This window comes from Equus przewalskii, chromosome X (genome assembly GCF_037783145.1).
Source record: "Equus przewalskii isolate Varuska chromosome X, EquPr2, whole genome shotgun sequence".
NCBI classification, from domain to species: domain Eukaryota; kingdom Metazoa; phylum Chordata; class Mammalia; order Perissodactyla; family Equidae; genus Equus; species Equus przewalskii.
The window spans coordinates 949,048-970,354 of NC_091863.1; the positions used below are offsets into that span (position 1 = coordinate 949,048).

Consider the following 21,307-nt stretch of genomic DNA (forward strand, 5'->3'; position numbering starts at 1 on the left):
TAAATAGATAGATGATGGATAGATAGATACCAAGATAGATAGATAGACAGACACATACCTTTTGGGTTGCAGACTTGAGTTCTTCAGTTTGCTGTCTGTAATTCTCAACTCACAGCGGAGATGCCAGGAATTCTCATTCCTTCTCATCCAAGAAAAAACCCGACAGTGTGTAGACGGGAGCCTGTTGCAACAGGCACATTTGGAAATTGACCCCAATGGAATGTAAAGGTCAAGGCGTGAACCCCAGGAGAGCCCCATTTGTCAGGTCATATTTAGCATGACTGTGAGTCTGTGGGCCTCTCGGGGGCTGCCCTGTGTGTTCTGGCCCCAAGGCTACCTGCCGCGAATTTTAATTTCTGCAGACAGCACAGTAGCCGGCACAAGGCAAGGATCTCTTTGTCCCATTGTCTTTATCCTGGCAACAAGCTCTTGGGGACCCAAGAATTCAATCGTTTGCAAGTCCCTGTGGAAGTTAACGCCACGACTATGCCCTGAGACTTAAGATTGCCATCAGTTGGATCTGCCCTTTGAGTTTCTTCCTCTCCTCTTGAGACGTTGGGAAACTAAGAACATCCTGGTGAATGAAACAATATATTTTCCCCTCTCCCGTCTCCTCAACCTCATATATCCTTGAGCTGAAGTCTTTCCAACAACTGGTCTGTGCAGAATTTAATGAGTGGATCTGTCCGCTCCTCCAGGGAGCACACTTCTGTTGAGCTGGGCGGGCATCTTCATTGTCACTGGGATAATCCCAGTGTTGTTCCACCTTTCACAGTGTTTTCAGCTGAGACTCAAATATTTTGGGTGAGTCTTTGAGACCCGAGTGCAAAACAAAACCAGCGGTCTTAGGCGTGCATATTGGCGGATTTGTAGCATCAGGACGTTTTAGTCCTACTCTGGGTGGCTTCGCCTCGTGTTGAGGATTTCCTCGCACTTTTCCTGTGTGTGTGTGTGTGTGTGTGTGTGTGTGTGTGTTTAAGGAAAGGAGGTGTGCGAGTGTGCCCGAGGAACCCGTGTGGGACACCCAATGGTTAGTGGGTATGAGTTGTGACCTTGACAGGAGAAGAGGAGCGAGCATCAACCCGCCATCCCGTGAGATCCGTCAGGAGCGTGACTCTGCTGTTTGTGTCTCTATCTACAGTGTCTGACCAGGCCTTTGTCACGCTGGCCACCAATGACGTCTACTGCCAGGGGGCCCTGGTCCTGGGGCAGTCACTGAGGAACCAGAGGCTGACCAGGAAGCTGGTGGTGCTGATCACCCCTCACGTGTCCAGCCTGCTCAGGTAAAACTGGGAGATGCGCCTGTGCCCAGCTGGTGGCTCTTCCTCCAGTGGAAGCAAGGTCCACTGTGGTCAAGGGGGTCCCAGGAACATGGCGTGGATAGGTCCATGCCATGATGGGTCCATGCCATAGTGGATCCATGATGGGTCCATTCTTGGGCTTGGACTGCTGGCAATCATGGGGGTCATCTGGCATTTGTAGAGGACCCTCGAGTCATCCTTAAGGTAGGGAAATCTGTCATGGTGTGTCATTGACTCCAGAGTACTTAGAAAATAATATTGTGTATGCTTACTGTTCATTGTCTCAGCGATGGAAATTCAGAAGTCAAAGTTTTTGGGGGGTGGGGGGGGAATTTGAGAAGCAACTATCATGAACTAAGTTGGAGATTTGAGCCCCAAATCGTAGAAGTTCACATTTGGCTCTATAGAGCCATCCAATGTGTAGACTAGGTTTCTGCTTCCTCTTGAGCGTGTGTCTCTGTTGGATCTCTCCCTGTGATGGTGTGTAGTGGTGTCTCCAGGCGACTGTGCATGGGAGTTCTGTTGTTCTGCTGAATGCATGGCTGGGTACAAGGATAGCTCGGTTTTTCTTGATTGTCATGGAAAGGAAGTCTGGACGTAGGCAATTCAGGCAAGGATAGGAGATAGAACAACCATGTAGAGAGAGGAGCCTGGCTGTGCGTGTGACAGGTGGTAGATAAGCATCCAGAGCACAGCAGTCGTGATGCCCAGATTCTCTGGGTCCTGAGAGCTGGAACTCCTGGGACAGCCTGATGACAATGCGAACGGCCAGCTCTTAGGAGGCGCTACTGCGAGCTTCTTACACCTACTCCACTCATTTAAAGCTCAAGACTCCTCTTGGGTTGGGTGCTATTGTTGCTGCTGTCTTCTGACCTTTCCTGAGACCCACTCAGGCATGAGGGGCAGAGCTAGGATCCCAGCTTGCTCTGGAGTCCTTGTCTCTCAATGCTCCACTCTGCCACCTACTATCCTTACTATGCCACCTTACTATGATAAGAGATCGCAAGCTGTCCCAAGGTCAGTGGTCAACAAGGGTGGGTTGGAGGGTCTGAGGAAGGAGAGGGGAGACCCTGGCATGGAGGGAATGTAGGGCATACAGCACAAGTCCAGGCTAAGCGGGACTTCCCATTGGCACCTGGTTACTTCATGCTGCCGCAGACACAGTGTCCCACAGAGGGAAGCTTTGGCAGGTAGGAACAAAGGGAGTTTTGTTCCGTGATGGATCCATCATGGGTTCATGCCATCATGGGTCCATGCTGTGATGGGTCCATGCCATGATGGGTCCATGATGAGTCCCTGATAGGTCCATGCCATGATGGGTCCATGCCATGGTGGATCCATGATGGGTCCATTCCATGATGGGTCCATGGTGGATCCATGATGAGTCCATGATGGGTCCATGATGAGTCCATGATGGGTCCCTGCCATGATGGGTCCATGCCATTGTGGATCCATGATGGGTCCATTCCATGATGGATCCATGATGAGTCCACGATAGGTCCATGCCATGAAGGGTCCATGCCATAGTAGATCCATGATGAGTCTATTCCATGATGGATCCATGATGAGTCCATGATGGGTCCATGTCATGATGGGTCCATGATGGGTCCACGACTTGTTTCCTAGGAAGAGCTGAGTGCCATGTTGAGTCCAGGACTTGATTCCTGGGAAAAGCTGAGTGCCATGGGCTGACCTGATTTAGGACCAGGGATTTAGGGGTCTGGGAGCTACAGACGCTCAGCTTGAAATCATGAGGCAGGAGTTGAGTTGGGAGGTCACGGATGACTCCATCCTTGGATTCATAAGGACATCTATGCTTCCATCTCTGCATGCTCACAGATACACAACACTGCAGCTGCTCAGCACTCTTGTTCTGTAGAGCGTGTGCCTTATATACTCTGAGACTCGAGCGTGGCAATGTTCTCATTTGTAGAGAGACACGTGATGGTGTTATCAGAATATCATGAATTGCGTTAGTTCACTTGGGAGACGATTCCTTCTGGCTGCTTCCAGGTAACCGGTGGCCCCTCAGTTTAGCTGTCCATTTGAACAGTGATGATGCCAATGGAGGAAGAGAGGATAGAATGTTATTTTCTTTTTTTTTTTCTATTCAAGAGAATTCTCTTGAAAGCAGCCAGTGCAAGAACATTGAGAACAGTGGGAGTTAGTGATGTAAGCTTCGGATGTGGAGTTGCCTGATGGGATTTACAACCTTCCCTTTCCTGTGACGCCAGGCAGGATGTTCAAGCTCCGAAACTCTTGCTGTAGGGGAGCATGTGTGAAAGAGCATTCGGTGCAACCTGGAACCACGTGGAAATGGGAGCATATGCGTTTTGGTCACCACCCGCCCCCCAACCAAGGTCCTTTGTGAATTTGCCAGTAGGAAAGCCCTGTAGCAGAGGGGAACCGGGCGGGTGGCATCTGACGGCAGCCCCTGTGTAGATGGGGGAAGGAGGCGAGGGCAGATGTCCAGCATCCTTCTCAGAAGCAGCAGCGTTTCATGAAGGTGGGGCTTCTGGAGAAACGGTCCAAACGCCTGCCATTTGGAGGAGCTTGTGATGGAGCTTCTGGGCATCATGACCTTCCTCCACTTTGTCAGTGCAGGGGCGGCTTCCAGAAGAGCTTGGCATTCGTGTGCAGGGTGAGTCAGGAAGGGTAGTGGCCTTTCCCCCACCGTGGGAGGGCAGAGGAGATGACGGCTGAAGGCAGGACTTGGCCGTTGGTAGACGCGACTCAGGCTCTGTGTTTTGCTCTTTTGATCTTGAGAGTGGGCAGCCTTGGAGGCCACGGAGAGTCCCAGAGTTTGAAGGAGCCTTGAGGAGTTTGCATGGGCTTGCGTCTGGCATGCTGGATGGCCATTCCAGGAAGGGATTATCCCGCTTAGAGGTGGCACTAGGAAAGGAAGCTGGGTCAGCGGAGGGAGGAGTCTTGGCTCCATGCACAGCGGCGTCATTCCACAGTGGAAAGACGTGGGAATGTACCTCATGTAGCCTCCTGCCCTCTCCTCTGTTAAATCATTAAATGAGTGATTTCAAGTTACCTTGGCCAGCTCAGTACTGGGGAGACCAGAAGACTCTCCCCGCCCCACGCCTGAGGGACCATAACGTGGGAGAATCCAGGTCTTATTTCAAGGTGAAGACATGGAAGCATTAAAATCACCATGGAGCCCACCAAAAGTTTCTCCAACTTAAGGTGGGGTCGTCCCACACTCAAGTTCAGGGGAAGAGCATACTTGTGAGAAAGAGTTACCGCAGGAGACAGAAGAGGGTTGGGAAAAGAGCCGAGGTGTGCTTTCAATAAAATTCAGGAAAATATGGACTCGATGATAAAAAGTGAGGTAAGATGACAGACTAGCTGAAAATGGTCTGGCTGTGTAGAGCAGGAACAGAATGAGATGGGGAGATGTTATGGGTCACCAACAATTAAAATCATTAAGAAATGTTTTAGAGAAGTTTAAAATAAATTAATTTAATTTAACTTAAATTAGTAGTTTAATGACTAAATAAAATCAGCCTCACCATTTATAGAATGGTTGTTTTTGAAAACGTGAGATATTTTCCAGTATTGGAGAAGAGCTTTATAGAGAAGGAAGCCCCAAAACAGAGATGTACCTGATAAAAAGCTGAATGCAGATGAAATCATCTTGATAAACGAAGAGATACTTGAAGAAAATTTCCCGAGTTGAAGAAATACCGGGAGAAAATGGATGACACCAAGCATGTCACCAAATAAAAAATCAAAACCTACATAGACGTATATTGAAGAATTTTTTAAATTGTCATGGTAAATATTTCCATGGGCCTCCAATATTGATAAGAGCAGATTTGTCTGCAAAGGGAAAAATAAATCTAGATGACCTCAGGCTTCCTCATTACAATATTAAAGGTCAGAAAATAATGAAGATGTGGAATTATGGAACCACAACGTTAGGACCCAAGACTCTTATGTCCAGCCACGTTGCTCATTCTCCGGGGAAGCAACAGAAAGAGTCGCACACATGGACGAGCTTAGGATGTTTGCTACTGAAGGAAATTGTTGGCTGTTGACTGAGCGTCGTATGAAAATACAGAACTTAATGGGAAAGTTCTTTTTAACAGGGCAAGGAAACCAGTAAAAACCTAGAGTTAAGAGTAAACGATTGTTGTAAATATATTTATGAAACTAGGCACAGTTAAAGTAATCCATCTTAGCCAATATATTTATTTAATAAAGGATGGACAGAGAGATATTGGATGCCACAGAGAGGAAAGAGAAAGCAGAGACTGTTCCACTGTTTTCTGAGTGTAAGAATTCAGGCGGGAGATGCTGGATGAAAAAGTGTCGAATTCACATATATATATCTCTATATTGGACATGATCCTTTCTGCATCAACAATCGTTAGCTAAAACGTAGAAACAAAATCGATTAGATATGCGTGGACCTGGAGAGAATGATGGTGGGAGAGTCTGTCTATTTAGCCCTCTTAGTCTTTAACTCACAAACAGAGCAAACACATAAGTAAATTCATCTAATGAACAACGCATGAGGGGTCTCTAAAATGTTACGCATTATGTAAACAAAACTCTTCTCTCTCATCAACCATGGATCACTTAGAAAAATCGATTTTATGCTAATGGTACAAGGAGGCATTTAATATGTTCCTTGGAGGAAGAAGGGAATTTTATATTCTTTGACTATAAAGGTATAAAGCTAGACGTTAACAGTTAAACTAAAACAAAACAAAACAAAACAGGCTGCTTGGACATCTTAAACCAGCAATTCTCTCCTAAATAACTTGATCAGTGAACCAATGAAAGCTTGAGTTACATACTGTTTAAACAGTAATTGCTATGTGAATGCTACTTACACAAACCAGAGGGGACAGCTACAGTGATACCAGAGAGAAAAATGAAAATCAGCGAAGAAATTATCTAGTTCAAAAATGTTTTAATTAAAAGAAAAGAAAACAAAAAAATATATAGGGCAAACAGAAGGAAGAAATTCAAAACGGAAACCCAAAAAACCTAGTCTTTGGGAACAAACAACAAATTCAAGTGTTGGATTATTTAAAAGTAAACCTTCCATTTGAGAAAACAAACAAATAAACCTTCCATTTGACAAAATAGTCACTTTGGATGCAATTTAAATTTTAAAAGCAAGTACTCTCTAGAATGCTTTGCTGATAATATTGAAAGTGTTGAAGAAGTGCTTGATCCTTCCATGGAAATTCAGATGACCCACGTTGACACCCAAAGAAGTAGAGATTTTCTGCTGCCCAGTCAGAATGGGAGAATTTGAGAGCGTTATCAAAGGCTGGTCTGGTAGAAAGATTCTGGATTTGGGCAGTTATGAAGGATTTTCCATTAAATTGGCCACGATGAATTAACTAGTGTTCATGCACTATGACATATCTCTGAGCCTACAAAAGAGTGAATGTTAATTTATTTTAAGGAATTGTCCTGACCTGGATACCCAAATCTTGATTTACAGGTTTAATTGCGTTTTTATACAGATGGAAAAAGCCCCCTGAATACAGAACATGGCAAGGCAACTCAGGCTCTATGGTAAAGAAATAAATGCTGCTTGATCTAGGAAAGCAAGGATAGTCCATGCTGTCAATGTAATTCATCGCATCCATACATCAGAAAAAGGCAATGATGGGATCCTTTTAATATAAAAGTTAAACATGTGCCGAAGTGAATTCCAGATAGATCGTAAATGTAAAGGGCAAATTTTAAAGCATAGAGAAATCTGAGAAGTAAATAGATCAGGGCTTCTCAACTGAGGCACTGCTGACATGTGGGGCTGGACCACTCTGTGTGGTGGGGCATCCTGTGCGCTGTAGGGTGTTGAGCAGCATCCCTGGTCTCCACCCACCAGATGCCAGTAGGATCACCGACCCCCAACCTTCCCGGTAATTGTGACAAGCAAAAGTGTCCCCAGACGCTGACGTAGATGGATGTTCCATTCACCTGAAAGCTGGGCATGCCATTTTCCCAGCAAAGGACACCAGAACTGGTGAACGTCAGAAATATTCCGTGCAAAAGTAAAAGATAGATAATCTAGGCAGCACATTTACAAAATTTATACTGGAGACCGGGGTTGTTGTCTGTATAATATTCAAAGAACTCTTACATACAGTAAGCAAAGATGGACCGACGAATACAACAGCGGTAGAGAGCGTGACCAATCAATACGTGGTAATATTTATGACCGGTTAGGTTGGCAAATATCTTTTTAAATGTTGGGGTTTGGGGGTGGAGCTCAGTCATTGACATCAAGTCATGTGGTTAGACTTGAGTTAAATTGAGTGTAACCCATTCTCTTAAAAGTGTTTCAAATTAATTGATGCTTTCAGTGTATTTCCTCTTGCATAAGATGAGCCCTTCAGGCCCCAAAGAGAAAGACAATACATTTAGCTGCAGGGGACATTCTCCTGTGTCCAGGCCACTGGGGCCTTCAGAGTCTGACCAGAGACTCCAGTGGACACACAGTTGGGAGGGCTGACTCTGGGGGTGGACACATGTCCTTGGGGGGACCTTTCTGTGGTTGCCTATTCTCCCATCATCCCTCAAATGATGGTATCAGTGGAACAAAAAATATATATATGATTCTCTCCTAGATTTCTGTCTCCTCGGGTGTCAAAAGCTGTCAACATTTGTTTTTTTTAAGTCGTTTGGCTTACTGAAGATGAGCTTTAAAATACTCAGAAACAACGTCACGGAAATATGGGAGGGGTTCAGTGTTGCAGACCCAGTTGAGTTTTTCTTGGACCCAGTCATTGGGAGGATGGAGGAATGGTGCTGTATGGTACTATTGGGGCCATAGAGGGCAAACAATGACCCATGACCATAAATTACCAGGGGTGTGAGTGTCAGGGGGCCACCACTATCCAGGCTATGTGGTGCAGATGTGTGTGGCGGAGAGTTTTTCTGCAGGGAAACAAAGCCAGGAGCATGTGCTCATCGCTTCAAACAAATTGTATTCCTGAAACTTAATTCTGCTTCCAGGAATTTGTTTTAGGGAAAGAAGCAGAGCTGAACAGAAGCATTTAAGGACATAAAAAGCCGTGCTATTTGTAGTGACAAAGAGCGGCATTTCTCGTGCCTTCCTTCCCCACACCCCATGATCTTTATACAACCCTGAGAATGCCATAAATTCCGTAAATAACTGGGCAAAAGGCAGGGGGAACGTGGTGATGAAATAGTACATTCTTAGAGATATAGTTACTTTGAATCCTGTGCAACGAATAAGCACGGATAAATGTGGAGTAAAAGTGAAAAAGCTAGTAACAGCAAAGAGAGACCCAGAAGCTCCAACATGTGTCTAATAATAGGAGTTTCTAAGAGAAAAAAAAAAGCAGAGAGAAGGGATTAGAGAAAATAGCTCATGTTCTATTTCAACTCTGAGAAAGAATTTTAGATTGAGAGTGTTCCCTGAGTGTTGAGCAGAACGAATGAAGAAAACCCAAATGTTGACACAAAACAGTGGCATTTCAAAGCCCCAAGAATGAAGAAAAAGTCCTAACGTATTTCACCATCAGTCTGATTGAGAGAGTTGATGTCTCAAAGTTCTGGGACGAAATCATTTTGAAATGAGATTTCTGTCCTCAGCCAAATTAGCGTAATTGGAAAGCAAAATAAAGATGTTTCAGATAAGCAAAAGCTCAAAAATTGTATTCCTCAGAGACTTTTGAGGAAAAAAATTGCTTGAGGATACACTCAAGCAAAATGAAATGTGAATCCAGGACAGGAGAAATAGTATATAAGAAGCAGCACTGAACAGATAAATGAGTAAAACTGGAAATGCATGGAATGGAGACATCCCAACCCATGCCATGAAAGGTGAGAAAGGATTACAAAGAAGAAGAAAGTATGACAAATGTAAAAAAACAAAAAAAAATATATAAAATAGTGATGCATGTGTGGGAGACAGCTTAACTAACAACCAACCCTGAGAGTGAAGGGATGCATAGGATGTCATAGGATTCCATCCCACGATCCAATCCAGGATCCCACGGTGCATTCATTGTCATGTCTTGCTCCCATCCATGACATTTCTTCCTTCGTGCCTCATGCGTCATGGCCATGGTGTTTTTGAAGAGTACTGGTTGGTTGTTTCCTAGAATGCCTCTCCACTTGGGTTTGTCCAGTGTCTTTTCATGATTAGACTGAGGTTATGCATTTTTGGCAAAAAGAAAAATTCTCGGGAGTGATAATGCCTTTTTCAGGACATCGTGTCAGGGAGCGTGTGATGCTGTCTTGTTACAGATAAGCCGGTATCTACAGTGTTTCTTCCTTTGAAGTCAGAATTTTCCTCTTTGCAATTGATAACCATCTTGGGGGAGGTACTTTTCGACGATGAAAACCTGTTGTTTCTCCTCAGAACTGTTCCCCGTTGGTTTTAGCATCCGTCGGTGAGTCTGGTCTGCGGCAGTTATCTGGGGTGTCTGCATAACGCTGATTTTCTGTTTCCCTCATTCCTTCTACGTGTATTACTTGGAATTCTTCTGCAAGGAAGAGCTGCTCCTTTTTCTCATTTACCTACTTATTCAATGATTATATCAGTATGGGACCCAGGAATGTTCATTTTATATTTTGGATTTGTCATTTGTTTTCTTGCTCAAATTCCTTCAGCTTTGGCCATTGGGAGCTCCTCCTGGTTGGCTCCCTATATCTTTTTGACATACCCCCATCCTTCTTCTAGCATTTCCTTGAGCTTCTGTGAGCATAAGATATTCCGGCCAATGATAAAGTAGAATTTAAGCAACAATAATAAATAATAATAATAATTAAATGGAACAAAGGGAAATTTCATTTTGATAAAAGGTACAATCTTTCAAAATTTGAGACTCAAACTTGTAGGCAACGAACAATGTAGGTTTTGAATACACAAAGTGAAAACTGATAGAGATTGCAGTGGACGTGTGTTGGTTTCTACCTGTGCAGCGTTCGCGCCTCACTACCCACGCATTTTGCAAAGAGAAGTAGCTTCCTGAGAGACAGCCCAAATCAATCTACCTTAAACCAATGCTGTACCATTTGCCAAGTTTTTCAAGTTTGCGTACGTTTTGAGCCTAAGTGAACAATGTGCAAAGCTCTAAGACATCCACGGAAAAAAATAAAGCCTGAACACGGAGATGGCAATGAGTGTGGCGGGGTTCTGGATCCGTGTTCCGTGTTTGTGGGCAGCAAAGGCGTGTCCTCTTGAAGGGATATAGGATGTCCTGCATTAAATGGTCTCCTGTTCTCCTAGTATTTGGCACGTTGTCTTTTCCAGGGTTGTCCTCTCGAGGGTGTTTGACGAGGTGATCGAGGTGAACCTGATAGACAGTGCCGATTACATCCACCTGGCCTTTCTGAACAGACCGGAGCTAGGAGTCACCCTCACCAAGCTTCACTGTTGGACGCTGACCCGTTACAGCAAGTGCGTCTTCCTGGATGCAGACACCCTGGTGAGTACAGGGGGGTGGTGAGGACCAGAGGCTCCGCTCGATGAGGAGCTCCTTAAACACCATGCTCTCCCTCCTTAAGCAGGCTGCTAGCTCTTGCCCAGGGATTCCCACAAGTTAACCTGCATCTCTGTCATCAACAGTGACGTTCAGTCCATCAAAATCGGGTATTCGTACCTGCTAGCACAGTGCTGGATCCTGCTGTGGACGCTGAGGGCCTTGAAGGCACCTTTCTTCCCAGGGAGGCATTCATAAGCACGTTCTTTCACGTGCACAAAACGGAATAATGAGAGAAAAACTATTTTGCCTTGCTTGTATGTTGAACTGTGTAGTCCCGACCGGGCTGGTGCACCCGGCCTCTTAAGCTATGGCATTCCCCCGTTGTCTTTCGGGCTTATGACCTGCGGTGTGGGAGCCCATGGTGGCCACTTTCAAAAACAATATTGCAAAGTCGAAATGGACAATGGCGTGGAGTGTTGGAGATCTGTTTGGGTGCAGAAGCACCCCGGTAAGAAGAGGAAGAGATGCGGAGAAATTTAGGAACAATAGCGTAACCAGAGTGATGGTTTTTTAAAATTTCCACACAGAGCACAATTTAGAAAGCCAATAGATGTCGGGGGGGATCTGCAGTCAGTCAAGCCCTGGAAGGCAACGGTTGACATCATATTGACTTGCAAACCCCTCCGTTCACGGTTTCCATAGTTTCATTAATCGCATTTGCCAGATTCAAGAGGTTATACAATTAAGCGAGTTCCGTGGAGGATCTTAAGAACCTCGAGAAAATAATGTAATTTCAGAGACAGCGTGATTGCAACCACTTGAAATAAACCGGAGAGCGATCTTGCTTGCACACTCTTCTCTTGAATATGAGCCTAAAAGAGAAGAGTCGACTCCAAAAAAAAAAAAAAAAAAAACAGGGCACAGGTTTCCGCTCACTGACCGTTTTGCCCAGCTCACCCTAAAGCTCCCACTGCATCTCGCACTTGCGAACCGGAGGTGGGAGAAATGTTGCTGCAGGTTCCCCGTGCTCTGCTCCACCAGGTGCTGTCCAATATCGATGAGCTGTTCGAGAGGGGCGAGTTTTCTGCAGCCCCGGATCCCGGCTGGCCGGATTGTTTCAACAGCGGCGTCTTCGTCTTTCAGCCCTCCCTTGAGACGCACGGCCTCCTGCTGCAGCACGCCACCGACCACGGCAGCTTCGACGGTAGGCGAGGGGAAGCTGGGAATTGCTGGAGGAGAATGGGGCTGTTGCCAGTCTCCCCACCACTTCTCCATCCTCACCCCCCCCTCCCCACCCCGATATGCGAGAAGGGCCCGTTGAAGTCAGTTAAAGGTGGAGATGGAAGAAGAAAGCCAGGCAGGGCGAAAGGAGTAAATGAAGACGTTAGCAAGCGAGTGTGCAACAGAGAGAACCGTTGAAAATATGCTGATGACCCCTCACTCCTGATCGTACAGAATGGATAGGCGAATCTTTCTTGAGAGGGCCAGCTAATAATAAATATTTCGCATGGGTGGGCCGCGTGATCTCTGTGGCAAATAGAAAGCGGCCATTCTCAAGACTTCAACGGACAAGCATGGCTGTGTTCCGGTGAAACGTTATTTATGAAAACAGATACAGGGCGTGGTTGGCTGACCCCATTTATAGAATAAAGGGAAGAATTAAAATGAGCCAGCTAGAAGTCACACATCTCACTGAACCAGAGGGACAGACGGGAAAAGTGCTGGAATTTTTGTAACGTAAAAGGAAATAGTAGACTGATGAAAAACTGCCTCTGGGAAAGGATGAGAGGTGAACGAAGTCAGCAAAAACGGTAGGAAAGCAATGTCGCTACTGGCTACACCTTATTGGGAAAGGACTGGAGGATTTGGGAGACAGAAGGCGATTTTATTATTAAGAGTTTGGGTTATCAGTGGAGAATTTTGCAGCGACTATGCATTTGTTTAAATTAATGGTATGGGTTATTAGTCACTTTTTTTTTTTCTCCTCAAAGCCCCAGTACATACTTGTATATGTTAGTTGTAGGTCCCTCTGGTTCCTCTATGTGGGATCCCGCCACAGCATGGCTCGATGAGCGGCGTGTCCATGCCCAGGATCCAACTGGCGAACCCTAGGCTGCCGAAGCATAGCGTGCGATCTTAACCATTATGCCACCGGCCAACCCCGGTAGTCACCTTGGAGGCAACGATCATGTTGTAAGGGCAGCAAGAAGAAGTATAATTATCAACGTTGAATGCCGGTGTTTATGTCACGCCCTTCAAACACATCTTGCATTCTTTCAGTGTCCTGCAGCGTTCCATCTTAACCTCCTTGGGCGTTTGTTAATTATTTAGGGGCAGATCAAGGCTTATTGAACAGCTTCTTCAGCAGCTGGTCGACGGCCGATATCCACAAGCATCTGCCATTCATCTATAACCTGAGTAGTAACACCGCATACACCTACAGCCCCGCCTTCAAACAGTAAGTTCTCCATGGCGCCAAATCCTTCTGGGCCTGCCGCCATGTTGCCACCTTCTCTCTGAGAATCTGTATCAGCTTTTGGCATTTTGGGAAAAAAAAAAAAAAAAAGATTAGCTCATTCCTCTGCTTGCTTATTGCTTTAAATGATAGCTAGTCAAGTCAACGAGTCTTAAGGATGGTGGATGCCAAAGTGTTGTCCAGGGAACCCTGGGGGGGTTCCCCACAGCTCTTCCCAGTGCCTTCAAGGTCAAAACGACTTTACAAAAATAATTCTAAGACCTTGTTTTCCTTTTGCACTGTCATTTTCTCATAAGCGTACATGGGTTTTATGGAAACTCGATGACGTGATAAAGCGATGCACTGAATGTAAGCACAGATATGAGAAGCATGCTGTCTCGTCTTAAGATGGTCGATCTCACTCTTTCTACAAGTTGTTTTTTTAAATAATAGTCATTTTTCATGAGAAAAATGAAAGTTATGTCAACATATAATGGGTTGATTGTGTTTTAATGGATTGGTAAATATATTTTTTAATTGCTCAGTTTTAATGTCTGTGGCAGAAAATGTATGTATAGAGAGAATCCACATGAAGAAAGTGCTTTTGGTCCTTGGTGATTTTTAAGAATGTCAGGAGGTCCTAGGACCAAAATGTTTGAGATCTGCTGCTGTAGGTGACGTTGTTATAAATGAAAATAGAAAATCTAGGAAATGAATCATTCTAGAGGATGCATTTTTAACAGGGGCCATATTGCCCCCAAGGAGGCAGAAATTGGTTCTCGGGGAGTGAAAAATTGTATCCTTTTCAATGTATAAAGCACAGAGATACATACAGAACATAGACCCAGTGGGACCATGGTATTGAAATCTCATGGGAAGGTGATTATGAAAAAAAATGTTTAAATAGGTTCTTGGATGATGGGAATGGTGATAATGGGGGTAAAAAAAAGTTGAGAGGAGAAAATTCCCAATTTTGTAAAAAAAAAAAAAAAAAGCCAATTTTGTGTTTGGTAGCTTGCATTATCTACTATAAAAGCTATTATTTTTTTGTCCCTATCTGTTTTTTGGTGAGGAAGATTGGCCTAAAGCTAATATCTGTTGCCGATCTTCATCTATTTTGTATGTGGGATGCCGCCACAGTGTGGCTTGACCCGCAGTGTGTAGGTCCATGGCTGGGATCCGAACCCACGAACCCCAGGCTGCCCAAGCACAGTGTGCAAACTTAACCACTACGCCACTGGGCCAGCCCCCATTTCCTTATCTTTTCAAGGAGATGATGATATGGGCCCCCATACCGTGCATCTTTAGTAGACTCTTGATTTGTTCTTCGAGCTTTAAGGAACATCCCAATGGGTTAGGAATACATTTCTTGGTGCTTAGAAAATGAAATACTGCAAACGTTGGTTGTTGAAAAAATTATCTTGAAGTACGATAACGGCAAGTCAACGTAGTCGTGATTACGTGATTTTCAATAACCCGTTGAGACGAGCCTTTAGGTGTCTCTGCCTTTGTCGAGTCTCTTGGTTGTTGCGTGCTTTCTGCACGGGTCCGATCGCTTCCGAGTGGTAGGCAGACTCCTTGGCGTTGCCTTCTCAGGTTCGGTTCGAGTGCAAAGGTGGTCCACTTTTTGGGGTCCAGAAAGCCTTGGAACTACAAGTACAATCCACAGACTGGCTCGGTTTTGGAGGAGGGCTCCGAGCTGGTCACCCAGCACCAGGCATCGTTTCTCAAGGTCTGGTGGGGCATCTACCACGGCAGCATCCTGCCTCTTTACGAAAGCATCCGGGACGAGCAAGAACACGCATCTCCAGGAGGCACGGTAAGCGACTGACTCCCTTGAAAACCAAGATCTGAGAATGGGGATAAACTCTCCGTGATCAGTGCCCGGTGTGTTTTCTTCAAACACGCCGGCTGCTTCCACCTGCTGTGTTTCGGGCAGACAACATTTTTTTTTTTTTTTGGCTCAGAAGAGTGAGTGTTTAATGAGCAGAAATGCTGCTGTGTTGTAGGGGACCGATGAATAAATAGATTATTTCAACGAGCCGCCTTCATCAGGGCGAGAGCCACTCACGGAGAAGTGGCTGAAGATGGTTGATTGCAACTTTGTTCAGGAAGACATTTTCCACTTTAAATCCTTTGAAGTAGCAACTGGAGGAAGTTTCTGAAGGGCATTTGAAACGTTTTTGATTGACACCAATTTGCTTTTTTTTTAAAGATGCCACGGTAACCCTAAATGCACCAGACAGCGACGTTTCCGCCGTCCACTTGATGTGCATACATCTCTCTTGCAGAACGCCTCTTGAAAGGAGGTCCCAGGAAACTATTTCTTGATCGTTTTTTGAGTAGCACATTTCCTGGTGCAATGGAGTCGCTGCTCAGCAAATGCATTGCTTGGGAAATGGAAATGCAGTTGTAGTTTAGTGTTTCCCCTGCTTTTTGTTTGCTGGGGCTTGGCGCTCCTTTGCAAGGACTCCAGGTTCCTCTGATCATTTGACATGTGGGAATAGGAGTTTCTTCGTATTCATGCCGTTGCATTCATTGCTTCCTATTTTCTGCCAGATGGGTTGCTGCACGTCAGGTTGTAGATAAAGGAAAGTAAGACTTCGAGTCAGCTGGTTCTGGGAGAGAAAACGTTGAGCGCTGTCTAGGAAACACGTGCTGGGTGGTCCAGCAGGAGGACCGCCTGTCACCTGAGTGTTGAATCAGAATTCGCTTTGCGAGTTGTCCTGTCGGGGATATGAGAGCATTTGCTCTTGCCTCAGAGCATCCGGCTCTGTGCAGGGTCTGCTCAGAACATTTACAGGTTCTCGGGGCCCGATTGAATAAGCCCACGTGGCATTCGTTAGTTGAGCTTATGTGTAATGAATCCAGAAGGTCGGGCTGAGGAGCCCCAGGCATGCAGAGGATGGGACGGCACCTGGGGCTTCGAGGGCAGCTGGAGAGTTGAAAAGATATAAGGAGGACTTAGTAAGAGCGTCCGCTTTTTCTGCAGGCTTGCCTCGGTGGCGTTGGGGCACCATGTGCAAATTCAGCTCCCAGTGCTGAGGGGCCGTGTGCAAATTCTGTGCCCAGTGCCAGAAACCTGTGTGCAGATTCAGCGGTGGGGTCCAGCCAGGCGTGGCCTGCTGAGGATCCTTCAGAGACGAACGTGGGAGTGGACGAGACCCTACCCTCACCTGAAGGAGGCCATTCTGAAGACGTAAGTACCTGCACCCCACACGGGTGTGACGGAGAATCAGACACTGGCTCCCCAGGGAGCCCGCTCAGAGAGGCTGCTTCCTTATTCCCAGCGAGGGGGTTTAGAGGGAGAAACCTAGTCTTCGGTTTGCTCTGGTGTTGGGGGCTCCTGCGTTTATTTAGAGCATTGTGCAATTATGTTTTGTGGTATACCGAATAACGGTGCGCCCCGCCGCCAAAAGAAAAGGAGATGAGATCAAAGAAACAGAGGTCAGACAGAAAGATGGGGAGATGCTGCGCTGCGGGCTTCAGAGATGGAGGAAGAGGCCAGGAGCCAAGAAAGCTGGAGAAGGCAAGGGAATGGGTCATCTGGAGCCTCCAGAAGGCGCACTGACACCTTGCTTTTAGCTCCTTGAGACCCGTGTTCAAATTCTGACCTCCAGAACTTTCAAATAATCAATCTGCATTGTAATTTCAGCCGCCCTGTTTGTGGTCATTGGTGACGGCAGCTACAGGAAACCCATAGACACATTGAGAACAGCTGTCTAGTCTCATCCAGATATTGAGGGCGTCCCAAAACTTTCAGGTTCAGAAGGCAAATGCTCTTGTCCCCCCTCTCGAGCCCGATTGCCAGGCCACACGGCTCTGCGTGCTGAGAGGTTTCAGCAGGATCCCCGACTTGAATGTGGCTTGCAGAGATCCATGTTGACCCCACGTTCGTTTCTATTGAGGTGGGATCTGCAGAATTCTATCCTCAGAGAAGAAAAACGAGAGTGCAGCACCTTATTTGCAAAAAGAATCGTATTCCACCAGGCTGTCGTTTCTCCATCCACGATTTCCAAGCAACGACATTGGGTCAATGCTGGATGTTTCAAGATTTCTCATTTAAACCCTTACGTTGAAAGGCATTTTCAGTCCCTTGAATTTCTCACTGGAATTACGATGAGCTCGTAAGGGACGGATTCGGGGGCTGGGTTGAAGGGAAGTCATATTTTTCTGTCTATTTCGATAGCTTTGGGGGAGCTCTTTCCTGTTGATTATAAGCCACCGCTGTTTAAATTTTAGCAAATTTCTTTGGAAGGAACCCTATGTGTCACTATTGTATGGGATAAATTCTATGCACGCTGTAATAATTTTTGAGTTTGGATTTTGCGTCCATCCAAACAAACGGAAAGACCCTCAGGTTCGGACGATGAAGACAGGTGGTAGAAAATGAGCTTTTTGTAGTTTTTTCATTCATCCTTATGTATGATGAGCTTCCCACAGCCCGGATGTGGCCCCGGGAAGTGCCTTATGTGAGTTAGATAAAGGACATCTGTTTATTCCAGTCAGGATCTGAAGAATCTGGCGGTTAGGCTCTTCCCTTGTGCGTAGGAGGAGGAGCCACGCCTGTAGTCGGGTTTTTAGGAAAATCAACATTCGCGTGAAATGTTTGGCGGACGATCAGACTCTGTTGAGTATAGACGACCATTTCCAACTCTAATGGTTAATTGAATGTGTCAAGTTCGCTGGGCTAAGGGATGCCCAGAGAGCTGGTAAAATGTCATTTCTGGGTGGGGGGAGTGTCTGTGGGGCTGTTTCTGGATGAGATTAGCATTTGAATGGGTGGACTGAGTAAGGCAGAGGGCCCTGCCCAGTGTGGGTGGGCCTCATGCAATCTGTTGAGGGCTTGAATGGAACAAAAGGGCGGAGGAAGGGCGAATTTGCTCTCTGCTGGAGCTGGGACATCCATCTTCTCCCGCCCTCGGACATCGGCCCTCTTGCTTCTTGGTTCTTTGGACTTGAACCGAATTACGCACCAACTTTCTGAGCCTCCAGCTTGCAAACGTCAGACGGTGGGACTTCTTAGCTTCCATAATCATGTGAGCCAATCCCTCAAGGTCAATCTCTTTCTGGCTATCTGTGTATATCCTATTGGGTCTGTTTCTCTGGAGAAGTCCAATACACACACTCCACCTTTCTAATTCCTGGTTATGTGATTTTGATCTTATTCCATCATTTTGGAGTGTGTCTGAGTGGTGCTAAAAGCATGGCCCAAGCTCTGTCTGAATCAGAATCATTTAAAAGGATTTTTCCTTTAGTCGACGACCTTAAAGCCTATTGTCGATCCCATGAGCACTGCCTCGTCACCGGAGACATTAGTCCCCCAGCCCAGGTTGTCGTGCATGCCCATCTCAGCAGAATCAGAACCATGTTCGCAGCGCACAGAGCGCTTCAGTTCCAAGAACACTGTATTCTCCGCATTCAATTCGTGTTAATTGTGCTTTACTCGATTGCTGTGGGTTTGCTTGGTGTCCCTACCTTCCTTTTGGGTTGGTAACTGTTGACGAAGCTGTGACTTAAAGAGCAGATAGCTGTCTTTCTGTGTGTGTGCGTAAGTACCATTTCAATCCAAGCCAAGCCAAGGGGAGCTTTTTCTCCTGAAGGGTTCAGGGCATGTCGGGCAAAGCTGACGGCAAGGATCGAGATCTCAGGAGGGTCTTTTCTTGATGCGCAGTGAGATGGACAATGGCAGCCAAAGACCGCAAGTTCATCGGCAGCAGCCCAGAGAAGAGGAGCGGTTGGCTCCGCCTGTGACCAAGCTTGGGGTGCCATTTTGGCAGGTGTCATGTGGCTCTGAACCCTACCCCATCCTCAAGAGGCCATCCTGGGGAAAGAAGGAAGGCGGGAAAAGTCTTCAGAATTGGAGTGAAGTGGGTTCCCAGGGGCCAGGACAAGTCCTGGGACAAGAGGAGGAACCCCCATCAAAAACGAAATCCCTCCCATGTCACTACGGGCTCTGGGGTCTGTAGATGCCACCTGGGACCCGCCGTCTTTCTGCGCCCAGTTGGAGTTTGAGCCCAAGGCCGAGGGTAGGGTCGGGGGACATGACTTCTTAGCCCGGTTCAGGATATTTAACTAGTTCTCAGAAGTAATGGCAGGCTCTCTCATCTCTGCGCCTCTGCGCAGCCTCGTTCCCTTCCGTCTCCCCCCACCCGGAGCTTCAGAAAAGTGCCGGAAGCCAACAGCCCACCTTCAAAGGGCGGGTCTCTGAAATGAATACAGAATGAGCCACCTCGAGACAGAACTTTGAGAAATAGGGAACTGCCATGGGGTGGAGGGAAAAAAGAAACTCATTCAGTGGAAGGCTTGCGGGAGATGACAGGCCGGCAGCGGACTTGTCTACTGAAATGCTTAATTCTGACAGGAGCGGGTTGGGTCTTGGAAGATCTGAGGGCAAGAAGGTGGGACTCAGGCATCCGATACCCAGCTGAGCTCACGCTTCTGCATCCGGGAGGACGTCTCAGCCGTGAAGGAGCTCCGGGGAGCAGCGTGCTGTGAGCGCCTCTTAAATCCTTCTGGAGGGGAACAGTGTGGATCCATAGAGAGCTGCGGTTGGAAGGGCTGGAGGTGCAACTAAAGCCACTTAAATAAGTAAATAGAGACTCAACCCCAAACATCTGGGGGCTCGTGTTTGCAGCCCACAACACAGACGTTGAAAACCTTGATGGAATAAAAAGAAGATAAACAGGAAACAGTGTTTTGGAGTGTCTGCTCCCACCCATTGTCCCATCCTTCATCCCGACTCCCGTCTCTGCTGAATCTTCCATCCTCCCATCTGGGACTGACGGGTTGGGGGTGATTGCTTTGTAAGGAAATCTCTACGGCGTGACTCTTTTCTGATGAGCGTGTGTCTCTGAAAGGGGTGAAGTCGATCGATACACTTTTAAAAGGGAGGGATGCTTTTCCAGGATCGGGAGGATGTATTTTCCCATTTCACACTCCCTGAGAGGTCTTTGGAATATATTATGCAGCCTGGCTGCCACCTACCGGCCATCCGTTGAATTATCGACCGTGGGTTCTTTATTTTGGGGAGCTGGAACCCAGTCCAAAAAAAAAAAAAAAAAAGATTATTTCCATAAATCCCTATAAGTATAGAAGAGCTGGGTCTGGATTCTGGGGTCCGTATTCCAAAGGGCAGCCTTTGTGCCCAGAATGATGACAGCCTTGTTGGAGACCAGGTCTCCGTTTTCAAGAGGAAAGCTGACAATCTAAATGACTTCCTATGTAAATTAGTGCAGTAGAAAAAATATATTTTCCATTTAGCATCTGCGCAGCCAAGTGTTTGGGTACGGGAATGGTGTAGTTAATGAAAAGAATATCTAATTGACATCCCATCTAAAGGAATGTATTAGAGAAATCGCTTTGCCGTTTATCATCTTCTCAGCCAAGTGTTTGGGTACGGGAAATGTTGTGGCTAATGAAAAGATGAGAGAGGCCCTTCATTTTTATAAACGTATTGGTGGTTTTTACTGTGGTTCATAGTATATCTTATTTTTAATGAAACCTTTTAGGGAAGAATAACATACATATAAAAAAGGACACACTTATGTACTTCCTATGTATGCATCTTGAGGGACTTTACAGAGTGAAAAAACCCAAATAGCCATGATCCAGACCCCAGAAAGTCACCCCCAAAAGGCTCGTTGCACCCTGCCTGTCTCCGGAAAACGCTATGCCGACTTTGACCAAATCTAGCTTAGCGGTGAGCGGTTTTGAGCTCGTCCTAGACGGACTCCTGCAGTCTGACCTCTTTGGCTTGGCGTGTCTGTGAGCTCCATCCGTCGTGCTGAGTGACCCCGTGCTGAGTGAGCCTCGAGAATCGTGGCTGGCAGGGAGAAAACGCTGCTGGGAACAAGCGCGTGCACGCATCTCCTCACCCTTCTGTGTCCACGGCTGGAGAGATTTGCAAAGTCAAAGGGTATGTGCGTACGTGCGTGTGTGTGCACGTGTGTGTGTTTTCGTTTTAGTCGATTCTGCCGAGGATTTTGCAAAGTGGTTGCCCCCACCCACTAGAGGCTTTGTGCTGTGTACATATTCCAATTACAGGTTCTTTTTCAGTAGTATAGGAACTATTTTTTTTTCCACTGTGTTCCCTTTTCAACCCCTCAGCCGCGTCCGTG

At 46.4% G+C, this 21,307-nt stretch overlaps 1 protein-coding gene across 3 annotated transcripts in view; it reads left to right on the plus strand.

Moving 5' to 3' along the window:
• Positions 1 to 21,307, plus strand: part of GYG2 (glycogenin 2) — a 69,788-nt gene that overhangs the window by 4,804 nt on the left and 43,677 nt on the right. For all 3 annotated transcript variants that reach the window (XM_070603599.1, XM_070603600.1, XM_070603602.1), the window contains exons 3-8: positions 1,142 to 1,283; positions 10,561 to 10,735; positions 11,774 to 11,936; positions 13,064 to 13,190; positions 14,784 to 15,006; positions 16,180 to 16,386. In XM_070603599.1, the coding sequence (XP_070459700.1) occupies positions 1,142 to 1,283; positions 10,561 to 10,735; positions 11,774 to 11,936; positions 13,064 to 13,190; positions 14,784 to 15,006; positions 16,180 to 16,386 (1,037 nt within the window). The remainder of the gene's footprint in view (positions 1 to 1,141; positions 1,284 to 10,560; positions 10,736 to 11,773; positions 11,937 to 13,063; positions 13,191 to 14,783; positions 15,007 to 16,179; positions 16,387 to 21,307) is intronic.